Source organism: Oncorhynchus mykiss, chromosome 2, assembly GCF_013265735.2.
Source record: "Oncorhynchus mykiss isolate Arlee chromosome 2, USDA_OmykA_1.1, whole genome shotgun sequence".
In the NCBI taxonomy this organism is placed as follows: Eukaryota; Metazoa; Chordata; class Actinopteri; order Salmoniformes; family Salmonidae; genus Oncorhynchus; species Oncorhynchus mykiss.
In genome coordinates this window covers 95345295-95360530 of record NC_048566.1, presented here as the reverse complement: position 1 = coordinate 95360530, position 15236 = coordinate 95345295, and the positions used below count along the sequence as shown (strand labels likewise).

At 40.8% G+C, this 15236-nt stretch overlaps 1 protein-coding gene across 7 annotated transcripts in view; it reads right to left on the bottom strand.

The window, feature by feature from the left end:
- Positions 1-656: 656 nt before the first annotated feature.
- Positions 657-15236, bottom strand: part of LOC110502458 (coiled-coil domain-containing protein 136) — a 63254-nt gene continuing 48674 nt past the window's right edge. For 5 of the 7 annotated variants that reach the window (XM_036959988.1, XM_036959999.1, XM_036960003.1 and 2 more), the window contains 7 exons: positions 14445-14545; positions 13111-13312; positions 11351-11459; positions 10417-10690; positions 6540-6671; positions 5914-6026; positions 657-4325 (listed from right to left, as the gene is read on the bottom strand). In XM_036959988.1, coding sequence (XP_036815883.1) covers positions 4313-4325; positions 5914-6026; positions 6540-6671; positions 10417-10690; positions 11351-11459; positions 13111-13312; positions 14445-14545 — 944 coding nt within the window. In that variant the 3' untranslated portion in view covers positions 657-4312. The other 2 variants (XR_005039147.1, XM_036960012.1) reach the window with 2 other exon arrangements.

Here is a 15236-nt window from a genome sequence, read left to right as displayed (position 1 = left end):
TACTATATAATATACCTCTAGGTAACAACATAGCCATGACTACTATATAATATACCTCTAGGTAACAACATAGCCATGACTACTATATAATATACCTCCAGGTAACAACATAGCCACGACTACTATATAATACTATATAATATACCTTCAGGTAACAACATAGCCACGACTACTATATAATATACCTCTAGGTAACAACATAGCCATGACTACTATATAATATACCTCTAGGTAACAACATAGCCAGGACTGCTATATAATATACCTCTAGGTAACAACATAGCCAGGACTGCTGTATAATATACCTCCAGGTAACAACAAAGCCATGACTACTATATAATATACCTCCAGGTAACAACATAGCCATGACTACTATATAATACTATATAATATACCACCAGGTAACAACAAAGCCATGACTACTGTATAATATACCTCCAGGTAACAACAAAGCCATGACTACTATATAATACTATATAATATACCACCAGGTAACAACAAAGCCATGACTACTGTATATTCAACTACTGTATATTCAACTACTGTATATTCAACTACTGTATATTCCAAACCACAAAGTCAAAGGGAACAAAATGCAAGCAGCAAACTGAGAACCATCATATAAACTCAATATAACTCACATACACACAGTAATGTTTGTTTTCGAAAAACAGGTTTTAATAAGCTTAAACAATCATGTTCAGGTTAAAGCAACGTTTATATGAACTAAAGTTCAGGAAGTTTAGCAGCAGAAAGATATTTGGTTAGAGGAGGTGTTACTACTGGGTTTGAGTCCATCCTCGTCTGTGAAGATTTAGGAACTTGAATGAAAACAAACTGTTGTCTATTAGAAGATGTCCCACAACTAAATTCAAGATTAATTTGTGAACAGAGGATCAGTATTGATTTTGGTGGGTTGTTTATTTATTACAATAGCATACTCATGCTGGGTACTAACACCAAAAACAACCTCGACCTGCATGCACTGACTACTCAAATAAACATAGAGGTATTGAAAACAGAGGTAGAAAACACTTACCAACACTTACTTGGTTCTCTTAATAAACTCACCATGAATACACTTTTACATCATTTGGCTATGAAATATACACTGCTCTCTCAAAATAGACTTTCTACAAAGCTATTACAAATGGAGATTTTAGTCATATTTCTCTCCCACGTTAGTCGATACCACTTCTGAACCTATGCTAATCAAACAAATACAAAGTAAAACAAAAACCTCATATTAAACATAAGTTAACTTTTTAACTTTTCTCTTAGACTATATGTAGCATGCCTTATTAACTCTAATGTAGCTAGACTTTGACTGTGTCACAACATTTCACAGTTGTTAACAGATAATTTAAAACGTTTAAAATGCTGCCTCGTTTTTTTTTTGCGACAAATCGAACGGTTCAATCCAGACACATTTAGAATTTGCCCCCGAAAAAAAACGATTGACATAATTTTACATAACAATCCAATTTCAAGAATGCCTTCTGCAATCAAACTTGTTTCGCTGCCTCATGGTCTACCAATCGTCTGTCCCCACACACAGGCATACCATCACGTACGACCAGACACAGCACAAATTAAATATCCTATCTCTGGTATGTTCACAAACGTCATTCAACTATGGAATGCTGACCGTCAACATTGTCTAGCTGTGTACCTGGAATTGTTTTTAAAAATAAATTTAATGACATTTCAGAACATGTGGAAAGACCAACCCAAGCCAAGAAAATCCATCCCCCTTATAAAAAACACATTCCTTTCTCTCCACATTTAAGAAGGTGTTAGTAGATTAAAAAGTACAGAAACAATTCAGTTATGTATAGTGTGTACATTAGGTATTTTGTGACATTCACAAGCTCAAGGTTAAATATTCGCTGTTCTTTGTCTGTTGTATGAATAGCTGCTACAGTATATTCAAATAGATAGATCACACTATCGAAACATGACACATATACAGTTAATGTGTTACTGTACAAACAAATATCCATAAAGCATCTTGGGTTAGGAGTGCTGATCTAGGGTCAGTCCTCCCCGACCCCCGGCCACGTCCATGTGATGTTGTTCATTATGATCCCAAAGTTAAAACTGATCCAAGATCAGAACTCCTACTGACTCTTAAAAAAGAAAAAAACATGGGCCCCAGTCTTCACGGGTGAACTGGTCAAAGGCATATCAGAGACAGTGTGGTTTGGCATGTGAGCTGGGATGTGTAGTCTGGGATGTGTAGTCTGGGATGTGTAGTCTGGGATGTGTAGTCTGGGATGTGAGCTGGGATGTGTAGTCTGGGATGTGTAGTCTGGGATGTGTAGTCTGGGATGTGTAGTCTGGGATGTGTAGTCTGGGATGTGAGCTGGGATGTGTAGTCTGGGATGTGTAGTCTGGGATGTGTAGTCTGGGATGTGTAGTCTGGGATGTGAGCTGGGATGTGTAGTCTGGGATGTGTAGTCTGGGATGTGTAGTCTGGCATGTGAGCTGGGATGTGTAGTCTGGGATGTGTAGTCTGGGATGTGTAGTCTGGGATGTGTAGTCTGGGATGTGTAGTCTGGGATGTGAGCTGGGATGTGTAGTCTGGGATGTGTAGTCTGGGATGTGTAGTCTGGGATGTGTAGTCTGGGATGTGTAGTCTGGCATGTGAACTGGGATGTGTAGTCTGGGATGTGTAGTCTGGGATGTGTAGTCTGGGATGTGTAATCTGGGATGTGTAGTCTGGGATGTGGAAGAAAAAGAAAATACAGACTGGGCGTGCTAACTTGACATATTTGGGTGGCTAATTATACAGTCACTGCATGACAAAGCAGTCAGAAGCCATGCATACTCTACCGACGGCACACCTGGGATCAAATACCATGTCTAACTCCTTCAAATGCTGTGGGTGTTTTCCTTAGCCTGCCTGGAGTGACAGATGGGTGGGGTTTGCCGTTTGGGGACAATTATTTTGGTCCATTAAATCAGGAATCTCAATCAAACACCGATAAGGGTTTTTGAAATGATTTCAGAATAGTATTTCAACCCAAGTCTGTCTGACGGTGCACTAAGTTAAGTTCAGTAAATAAAAGAAGTGACTGTGACTGTGGACAAAAATAGCCAGGACACTGGTATGTGGGTGAGATGGTTGGTTAAACATAGACTTGAAACACCGGGCTAGGACTGACAGGTGCATTAGAACAGCTGCTAGACTAGCACACACATCTCCCATACACTTCCCCCTTTAATGAGGACACCATAACAAATAGGCATTTACACAACTCTGAAAACCCAGATTAAACATCCTCACTAATAACAAATTCACTCTAGGTAGGACATCTGGAATGATCATTGTATTTTTAAAGTGAATGTAAATGAATGAGAAAATATTTTAGAGCGTAATGCTTTATAAATTAACTATTGCCTTTAAACATTTTTTTTTGTAGGGAAAAGCATCTGTCACTCTGGACTAGAACTCTACACTAGGTCTTCATTATTCATTTAATTCTAATTGAGAAAAATCCCCATGGTTTGAGCTATTCACAAGACACGGGCACAGACATTAAATTATTTCACCTATTCGACATATTCCTTTAAATAATAAATTACACGTGTAGATATAATTATATTTTCAGAAAGATTCTACTAGGACTTATTTACAACATCATGTGGATTTTATTTATTTATTTAAGAGTTTTTAATTCAGCAAAATGTGCAAGATGCAGAGGTGGTTCTTGTTAAAAGATGACCAATCAATTAACATATTAATAATTACATTTAGTAAAATACAAGATGAGAGTTGTATAAGAGTAGTATAAGACATTTAAACTCAGGACCAATTGAGTCCCATAGTCAAGACCCGTGAGACAGACAGAGAGACAGAGACAGAATGAGATGTCACAGGGACAGAACCAGCTAGATTTATGCGGGAAAGGTACTATCCAATTAAATGTAAGTATCCACCCTATGTTCTCAGCTTCATGAAGACCTGTGTCCCCCAGAACAGGAGAGAAAAGGAGTCCATCTTTTCCATCAGAACTATGAGCACACAAGTTTTCCATTTTCAACATGCTCCTGTTTTCTGAACAGTTGTCATCTTAATTTCCTCTTCCTAGCGATGAATTAGAGGAATGGCGTGTGATCTGTTGTTCGTCCCAGATCGATGTGATAAGGGGGTGGGGATGGAGGGTAGTTGTCTATAAGCAGACATTACCGTCTTTGTCGGTGTAACTTGTCACTGATCTGACCTGCTCAACATCGGGCCTCTCAACAAGCTAGCCACGAATCAGAAGCACAGCTGTTGCCGCGGTGACAGTCAGAATAGGGTTCCGTTCTATATCACACCCCTGAGGACGCAGAGAGAGAAGTCAGAGGTAGCATTTAGAGATGTAAGCACACTTACTGTGAGACACACACACACACACACACACACACACACACACACACACACACACACACACACACACACAAGCACTTAGTGCACCCATTAAATACACTCAGACACATTTTGGACATAGAAAAGAGTAAAATAATCAAACACTAATCTAGCACTGATGTCATACTGGAGGGCACTGTATGAAACGGCCCACCTGTCCCACGTCTGTCACCCAAAAATACTTGGTATGTTTCATGCATGTGCCTTTGTAATTGGAAGTCTCTAGCTAGTAATTATTCAATTATACAAAAGTGTATTGCCACTCCTAGGTCAATTCTCAGGACCTGATCAAAACAAAACTCTGTTGACCTTTCCTGCAGTCGAATGATCATAGCGACCTCTAGTGGCCTCATGGGTGGAATGTCATTCATATTTTTCATAATTTTATAAACAATAAACTTTTTTTTTTTTTGCTGAAATCTGGTGTATCGATATCAAACGGTTTTGTTGTATTTCAGTCATCTGTGATGAATACTGAACAAAAATATAAACGCAACATGCAACAATTTCAAAGATTTTACTGAGTTACAGTTCATATAAGAAAATCAGTCAATGGCAATACATTCATTACACCCTAATCGATGGATTTCACATGACTGGGCAGGGGTGCAGCCATAGGTGGGCCTGGGAGGGCATTGGCCCACCCACTTGGCCCACCCACCCCTAGCCAATCAGAATACGTTTTCCCTCACAAAAGGTCTTTATTACAGACATAAATACTTCTAAGCACCCCCGTCCCCCTCCTCAGACGATCTTGCAGGTGAAGGAGCCAGATGTGGAGGTCCTGGGCTGGCGTTGTTACATGTACTGCAACGTTGGAGGCGGTTTATGGTAGAGAAATGAACATTAAATTCTCTGGCAACAGCTCTGGTGGACATTCCTGCAGTCAGCATGCCAATTGCACCCTCAAAACTTGAGACATCTGTGGCATAGTGTTGTATTACAAAACTGCACATTTTAGAGTGACCTTTTATTGTCCCCAGCACAAGGTGTACCTGTGTAATAATCATGCTGTTCAATCAGCTTATTAATATGCCACACCTGTCAGGTGGATGGAGAGGAGAAATGCTCACTAACAGGGATGGAAACACATTTGTGCACCACATTTTCTTTATCTGGAACATTTCTGGGATCTTTTTATTTCAGCTCATGAAAAATGGGACCAACACTTTACATGTTGCGTTTATATTCTTGTTCAGTATATATATATTGGGATGCAAACTAAAAATGGAATACATTTCAACTCTATATCTGACATGGTACAGCCCATAACCATGTGTGTGAGGTGTTCACTTTTGTTTCAAAGTAGATTTCTTAAAGACCACCAAGAAACACTCTGGGTGACCCTGATTTAGCCCACTGCAGTAAAAGGTTAATCTGTAAGAAAGACTTTAGGAATACTTTACTTGACTATCTAATTTTACTTGCCTGAACTACGTACAGTAATATCTATATAAAGTGCAGACGACCGACAGACAGAGAAGTATCCTTCCTCCTACCTTGCTTTCTGTGACGCCAGCTCGGACAACCAGCACCAAACCACTCCCAATATTATAATTATTCCTATGAAGGGGATGGAGAGAACAGGAGACTCAGACGAATGGATGTAGCTCTGGATGAAGGGAAGAAAATGAGGGACGGATGGATGGAGATGGGAGGGAGGAATGGAGGGAACGAAATAATAAATGAGTGGAGGGCAGAAACGTTGACATATGGACACCACAAAATCACACAAATAATTCAAAAACGAAACGTGATATGGCATAAAGGGGGAGGGAAGTCATGGCATGGACTTCAATGGAGAGAGAGAGAGAGAGAGAGAGAGAGAGAGAGAGAGAGAGAGAGAGAGAGAGAGAGAGAGAGAGAGAATGGAATCAACAGACACAGAATAGGTGTGATGTGTTTTCTACAAAAACGTTCAAGTTTCCGCAAATGAAAACAAGAAATACAGCAAACACAATCGCAAAAAAACTCATGCAGAGAAATGTGGAAGTCAGAAAACAGTTAGAAACAGTCAGAATGGACAACATACGTCCAAAAGCCTTGCAATAGATATGCAAAATACCATTATTAATTCCTATCACTATGGCGATCCCTGACCTCTAACCCCAGTGTGACCTCTCACCTGCCCCCCTCCAGCCAGCCTCTCCAACTCTGCCTTGCAGCGCAGTAGCTCCTCCTCCATCCCCGCCCTCTCCCTCTGGCTGCAGTCATATAGCACCTGTAGCTCCCTCAGCTCTGTCTTCAAACCGTCACACTGAGAGAGACAGAGTAGAGCAAACTATCTAATAATCATCGAATAATCACCTAAATGAAAGCTAGACAGTTCAGGGAGCATCGAAAATTCAAAAAACACTAGATAGAGGACATATTTTTCCAAATGTTTAGGGTGAGGAAATATATAACCAATTTTCATAACCAATCGGCCCTGGTTGATGACTGAATATGGCCCTGAGGCAAAATTTGTTTGACACCCCTGGATCAATCCATCACATTTATTTAAAAAAAAAATGAAAATAGTAGAGGCGGTGTTTTAGTGGGGTTGTAGTGGAGCGGGTCGAAAGATTCAAGTTCATTGGTGTCCACATGACCAATGAACTATCACGGTCCAAACACACAAAGACAGTTGTGAAGAGGGCATGACAACACATTTTCCCCCTCAGGACACTGAAAAGATTTGGCATGGTTCCCCAGATCCTCAAAAAGTTATACATCTGCACTATCGCGAGCATCCCGACCGGTTGCATCACCTTCTGGTATTACAACTGCACGGCATCTGACCATAAGGTGCGACAGAGGGTAGTATGTACGGTCCAGTACATCACTAGGGCCAAGCTTCCTGACATCCAGGACCTACAGTACCAGCCAAAACTTTGGACACACCTACTCATTCAAGGGTTTTTCTTTATTTTTAATATTTTCTATATTGTAGAATAATTTAATTTGTGGATTTTTTTCTAATGAACTTATCCTCTGCAGCAGAGGTAACTCTGGGTCTTCCTTTACTGTGGCGGTCTTCATGAGAGCTAGTTTCATCTTAGCGCTTGATGGTTTTATTGACTGACCTTCACTTATATTTATTTATTTTATAAAAGTTTTATTTAACTAGGCAAGTAATGTCTTAAAGTAATGATGGACTGTAATTTCTCTTTGCTTATTTGAGATATTCTTGCCATAACCTCTTCGGGTTAGGGGGCATTATTTTCACGTTCGGATGAAAAGCGTGCCCAGAGTAAACTGCCTGCTACTCAGGCCCAGAAGCTAAGATATGCATATTATTAGTATATTTGGATAGAAAACACTGGAGTTTCTAAAACTGTTTGAATGATGTCTGTGAGTATAACAGAACTCATATGGCAGGCAAAAACCTGAGAAAAAATCCAACCAGGAAGTGGGAAATCTGAGGTTTGTAGTTTTTCAAGTCATTGCCTATCCAATATACAGTGGGATATGGGTCATTTTGCACTTCCTAATGCTTCCACTAGATGTCAACAGTCTTTAGAACATAGTTTCAGGCTTCTATTGTGAAAGAGGAGCGAATAAGACCAGTCACAGTAGTGGCTCAGCTGAAAGCCTTTAGTTGTTGATCGCTCGCGGCCGTCAGCACGAGCTCCGTTCCCTTTCCTTTCTAAAGACAAAGGAATTGTCCGGTTGAAACATTATTGAAGATTTATGATAAAAAACATCCTAAAGATTGATTATATACATCGTTTGACATGTTTCTATGAACTGTAAAGGAACTTTTTTGACTTTTCGTCTGGACTTAGTGCATTTGGATTGGTGAACTCAACACGTGAACAAAAATGAGGTATTTGGACATAAAGATGAACTTTATCGAACAAAACAAACATTTATTGTGGAACTGGGATTCCTGGGAGTGCATTCCGATGAAGATCATCAAAGGTAAGTGAATGTTTATAACGCTATTTCTGACTTTTACTGACTCCACAACATGGCTGGTATCTGTATGACTTGTTTTGGTGGCTGAGCGCTGTACTCAGATTATTGCATGGTATGCTTTTGCCGTAAAGCTTTTTTGAAATCTGACACAGCGGTTGCATTAAGGAGAAGTTTATCTTTAATCCTATGCCTAACAATTGTATCTTTCATCAAAGTTTATGATGAGTATTTCTGTAAATTTATGTGGCTCTGCAAATTCGCAGGATGTTTTCGAGGCAAAACATTGCTGAACATAACGCGCCAATGTAAACTGAGATTTTTGGATATAAATATGAACTTTATCGAACAAAACATGCATGTATTGTGTAACATGAAGTCCTATGAGTGCCATCTCATGAAGATCATCAAAGGTTAGTGATTCATTTTATCTCTATTTCTGCTTTTTGTAACTCCTCTCTTTGGCTGGAAAATGGCTGTATGTTTTTTTGTGACTAGGCGCTGACCTAACATAGGTCACCGTATGGTGTGCTTTCGATGTAAAACCTTTTTGAAATCTGACACGATGGCTAGATTAACAAGAAGTTAAGCTTTAATTTGGTGTATTGCACCTTTGAATATATGAAAGTTAAATATTTAGAAAAACAATTTCAGCTGATGTTGTCAAGGGGTTCCGCTAGCCATAACAGGTTGCCATAATATGCACTTGGTCTTTTACCAAATAGGGCTATCTTCTGTATACCACCCCCACCTTGTCACAACACAACTGATTGGTTTAAACGCATTAAGAAGGAAAGAAATTCCACAAATTAACTTTGAACAAGGCACACCTGTACATTGAAATGCATTCCAGGTGACTACCTCTGAAGCTGGTTGAGAGACTGCCAAGAGTCTGCAAAGCTGTCATCAAGGCTAAGGTTGGCTACTTTGAAGAATCTCAAATATAACATATATTTAGATTTGTTTAACACTTTTTTTGGTTTCTACATGATTCCATATATGTTATTTCATAGTTTTAATGTCTTCACTATTATTCTACAATATAGATAATAGTAAAAATAAAGAAAAACCCTTGAATGAGTAGGTGTGTCCAAATTACTGACTGGTACTGTATATACTAGGCGGTGTCAGAGGAAGGCACAAAAAATTGTCAAAGATCCAGTCACCCAAGTCATAGACTGTTCTCTCTGCACACGGCAAGCGGTACCGGAGCGCCAAGTCTAGGACTAAAAGGCTCCTTAGCAGCCTCTACCCCCAAGCCATAAGACTGCTGAACAATTAATCAAATGGCCGTCAGGACTATTTACATTGACCCCCCCCCCCCCCCCCCCCCCCTGTGTTTTTACACTGCTGCTACTCTCTGTTTATTATCTATACATAGTCACTTTACAAATTACCTCGACTAACTTGTACCCTCGCACATTGACTCAGTATCGGTACTCCCTGTATATAGCCTCATTATTGTTATGTCATTTTTTTAAATTTAGTTTATTTAGTAAATATTTTCTTAACTCTATTTCTTGAACTGCTTTGTTGGTTAAGGGCTTGTAAAGTCAGCATTTCACAGTAAGGTACCTGTTGTATTGGGCACATGTGACAAATACAATTTGATTTGATTTATTTAACAAAGCCCTTTTTACATCCACAGATGTCATGAAGAGCTTTACGGTAACCTGGGTGATACCTCAAAGAGAAAGCAGAAGGACGGTGGCAAACAAACACTCCCTGGAAGGAACACTTGTGGAACACCCCAGAACAGAGGTTATGTAAACAGCAGGCCAGGTTAGTGCACTGTGTTGTGTTGTCCATTACTGCAGTACCTAAAAATAAGTATTAGCCACTTGTGTGACAGGGTAGTCTGTGATTGGCCAGCTGCTTCTCTGATGTTTTATTTTGCTACTGTGATACGTGTGGTGTCTGAGTCACTCAATATAGTTATAAATGTGGTAGTGGGAGTCGCACTTTTCTGTGCCACAATGACCCGCCTATAACCTCCTTGAACCACCTAATCGTTTCTTGCCACAGCACAGCAGAAATTCAGTTGGCATCAATGACTACTGTTCCACCACTGTATCTTCTAATCATCTTTATCTTATGTAGCGTACCTGTCTCTGTACCAGTGAGGCCTTCTCCTCAGCTTGTTTCAGCTGGTCCCTTAGTGAGACGATCTCCCCAAATCCTCCATTCCAGCCGGTGGGGGTCATGGGCTTCCCATCGAACGAGATGTTCTTCTGAATGGACACGTCCTTCAGGCGGCAGTTGGTGCCTGTGCCCGTTGACTGGCAGTCTGCCATGGTCATGTAGCTCTCAGCCATGCCCCCCATCTCTGTGCCCACTCCGATCCCGGTGTCCTCTTCATCCTCCTTTAGGGACAGGTGGCTGATGAAAATTACACGTTTATAAAGTGAATGAAAATGAACAATAACAAGAAGAATAAAAACAAAGAAGTTCAAGAAAATCAAGAAGAACCAACATTTTAAAATTTAAAAAAGAAGAACAAGAAGATCAACAAGAAAAAATTGAATAAGAAGAACCAGAACAAGAAGATAAAGATCAAGAAGATCACGAAGAATAACAAGAACAGCAACAAGAAGATAAAAAGAAAATAAGAAAAACATATTAAGAACAAAAAGGAGAACAATAACAAGAAGAAGAAGAAGAAGAAGAAGAACAACAAGAAAAATAATCTCAAGAAGAACAAGAAGAACAAGAAGAACAAGAAACACAAGAACCATTTTTTTTAAACAAGAAGAAGAAGAAGAAGAAGAACAACAACAAGAAAAATAATCTCAAGAAGAACAAGAAGAACAAGAAGAACAAGAAACACAAGAACCATTTTTTTTAAACAAGAAGAAGAAGAAGAAGAACAACAACAAGAAAAATAATCTCAAGAAGAACAAGAAGAACAAGAAGAACAAGAAACACAAGAACCATTTTTTTTAAACAAGAAGAAGAAGAAGAAGAAGAAAAACAAGAAGAACAACAACAAGAACAAGAGAAACAAGAACAAAAATAACTAGAAGAAGAAGATTTTCTCACCCTGTCCTCTGCAGCTGTAGTCTCTCAGTCAGACGTCTGTTGTCATTCTTCAATGTCTCACACTCCTCCCTCAACGTGACACACTCCTGCTTCAGTGTTTCAACGTCTCCTGAACAAACAGGACAGGTACAGGAGTCAGGACAGCACAGGACCATCACACCCCAGGGTCGTGTTCATTAGGTACGACCCAGGAGAAAATGGTCTGAAACAGAGTGAAATGGGGAGGTACTAGCAACACAACCTCCACAGGTTCAGCCACAGGTAAACACTTTGCCGGTTTACATAAAGTATCAACTCTGGGTCTATACTCATGTGGCCTACCCCTCAAAACTATTCATCCTGTTGTACGTGCCCATGCAGCTTATAAATAGTCAAGAGACTCAATGAGAGACCCAGAAAAACAAAGACCTGGTGTGTGTCTACCTAACGTCAGACTGGAATGTGACACCTAGAAACCTGTGACCCAAACCTGGGGGTGTAAAGTACTTAAGTACAAATATTTTAAAGTACTTCTTAAGTAGTTTTTGGGGTATCTGTACTTTACTATTTATATTTTTGACAGCTTTTACTTCACTACATTCCTTAAGAAATGTATTTACTTTTTACTTCATGCATTTTTCTACTGAAACGTGCTCCTTACATTCTGAATGGACAGGACAGGAAAAGGGCCCAACCTCACACACTTTTCAAGTTAACCTCCCTGGTCATCCTATGCATCAGATGCTGGTTGCATCATAGTTAGCAGAGGCGGACTGGCCATCTGGCATTTCAGGAAAATGCCAAGACGGCTGGTCCATTTTTTTGCCCATGTAACTTGGTTTTGTACGCAAACGGATGAATATCTGGCTAATAATAGGGGACTCAAGTAAAAGAAAAATGGGCCGGTGTAGGGGCTTCAAGGAGACAAATGGGCTAGTATGTTAGAAATGCCAGGGACAATATCTGGTCCCAGTCTGCCCCTGATGGTTAGCATCTCACAGTCAAACACATAGATCAAGGCTGGGGTTTAATAAAAATGGGTTGAGGAAAAGGCTGCAGCATTACAAATGTGTTTTACTCCCCACCGCTTGCTCTCTCTCTCACAGTGAGCTGCAGGGGTGGTGGTGGGGGAGAGGGGGTGTGTGTTTGGGATACCAGAAGGGTGATGTCACACTGAGTTTGTCAGGGAATGAGGCAAGGCAGGGGGGGAGGCACGGTGACATCAGGGACTCTCGCCCAGTACATGACATCACTGCTGTGCTCTTGTAGAGAGGGTTAGGGTGTGACTCAGGGAAGGATGGCTTTACACAAGCTCTTTGCTGATGTTGCTTTAGACCTGGCTGGTGGACATGAGATCAGCAAATGTACTGTGATGACCTTCCCAGATTTCGTCTTGCCATGTGATGATCTCCAGCTCCTACTTCTGTCTCTCTCCTGTGCTCCCCCTCCTCTCCCCACCTCCTCCCCTCTCCCTCTCTCTCCTGTCCCTCCTGTCCTCTCCTCACCTCCTCCCAACCTCCTCCCCTCTTTCACACCTCTCCTCCTCCACTCTCTCTCAGCTCCTCTCCTGTCCCTCCTCTCCTTTCCCCACCTCCTTCCCACCTCCTCCCCTCTCTTCCACCTTTCCTCCTCCACTCTCTCTCAGCTCCTCTCCCGTCCTCCTCCCCTCTCACCTCCTCTCCTCCTTCCCTTTCTCTCACTTCCTCTCCTCCTCTCCTCTCTCTCTCTCCTGTCCTCTCCTCCCCATCCTCTCCCCACCACTTCCCCTAAAGCTCTCTCACCTCCTCTCCTCTCCTCCTCTCTCCTTTGACTCTTCATGCTGATCTCGGCACGGAGCGTGGTGATCTCCAGCTCGTACTCCTGTGCCTCCTCGTTGAGCCTCCCCAGCTCGGCCTGATGGCGACAAAGCTCCTCCTGTAGGGAGGCGATGTCGTTCTCCCTCTCAGCCGCCGACTCCTCCGCCGCCTGCTGCAGCAGCAGCACCTGTATGGAATTAATGAATAAATCAATCTCAGCAGCAGCACCTGTATTGAATTAATGAATAAATCAATCTCAGCAGCAGCACCTGTATTGAATTAATGAATAAATCAATCTCAGCAACAGCACCTGTATGGAATTAATGAATAAATCAATCTCAGCAACAGCACCTGTATTGAATTAATGAATAAATCAATCTCAGCAACAGCACCTGTATTGAATTAATGAATAAATCAATCTCAGCAACAGCACCTGTATGGAATTAATGAATCAATCAATCTCAGCAACAGCACCTGTATGGAATTAATGAATCAATCAATCTCAGCAGCAGCACCTGTATTGAATTAATGAATAAATCAATCTCAGCAACAGCACCTGTATTGAATTAATGAATAAATCAATCTCAGCAACAGCACCTGTATGGGATTAATGAATCAATCAATCTCAGCAACAGCACCTGTATGGAATTAATGAATAAATCAATCTCAGCAGCAGCACCTGTATTGAATTAATGAATCAATCAATCTCAGCAACAGCACCTGTATTGAATTAATGAATAAATCAATCTCAGCAGCAGCACCTGTATTGAATTAATGAATAAATCAATCTCAGCAGCAGCACCTGTATTGAATTAATGAATCAATCAATCTCAGCAACAGCACCTGTATGGAATTAATGAATAAATCAATCTCAGCAGCAGCACCTGTATTGAATTAATGAATAAATCAATCTCAGCAACAGCACCTGTATGGAATTAATGAATAAATCAATCTCAGCAGCAGCACCTGTATTGAATTAATGAATAAATCAATCTCAGCAGCAGCACCTGTATGGAATTAATGAATAAATCAATCTCAACAGCAGCACCTGTATTGAATTAATGAATAAATCAATCTCAGCAACAGCACCTGTATTGAATTAATGAATAAATCAATCTCAGCAACAGCACCTGTATTGAATTAATGAATAAATCAATCTCAGCAGCAGCACCTTCAACACAAGCAAGGAACCGTCACGAACTCACCATCCCTAGAACTCGCAGAGAACACATACATAGTTCTGGAACTAGTAATGTAAAGTGGAACAGCTTAAAGTAGTCACCTTAATGTGAAATATTACAAGTAAAATAAAGCAGCACCTCCTCCTGGGCCAGGCGTAGCTCCTCGTGGGCCTCAATCAATTCGCTCTTTTTCTCCTCCTCCAGAGATTCAATCTCCTCCTGTACCAAACGCAGCTGGGCTACAGGGGAGGACACGCACAAACAAACAGGAACAGGGGCTTAGATGTCTGTCGCTACGACAGCGTTTATCAAAACGCTCCTTCGGGTACCTTGTATGTTCCGCTTCATCTATTTCCGATCTAGCACACCTGATTCAACTATTCATCAAACCCACACCTGATTCAACTATTCATCAAACCCACACCTGATTCAACTTATCAACTAATCATCAAACAGACACCTGATTCAACTTATCAACTAATCATAAAACCCACACCCGATTCAAATAATCATCAGACAGCTGATTCAACTAATCATCAAACCCAGACCTGATTCAACTAATCATCAAACCCACACCTGATTCAACTATTCATCAAACCCAAACCTGATTCAACTAATCAACCAATCATCAGGTGTGCTAGTTCAGGGCTTTAAGAAGTTGGTATAGTCATGAGAGGGAGATATGAGAACTGTGTGTGTGTGTGTGTGTGTGTGTGTGTGTGTGTGTGTGTGCGTGCGTGCGTGCGTGCGTGCGTACGTACGTATGGGTGTGCCTGTGAGAAAAGTTCTGTGTAATTGGTAGTATTAGCTGATGCAACTATTGGTAATATGCAGACTGAGATCCCAATGAGACAAATGATGACACACACATTTAACATGTTATAGTCAATCACACACTTTCCGTCCTATTAGAGACAACGGAATTCCATA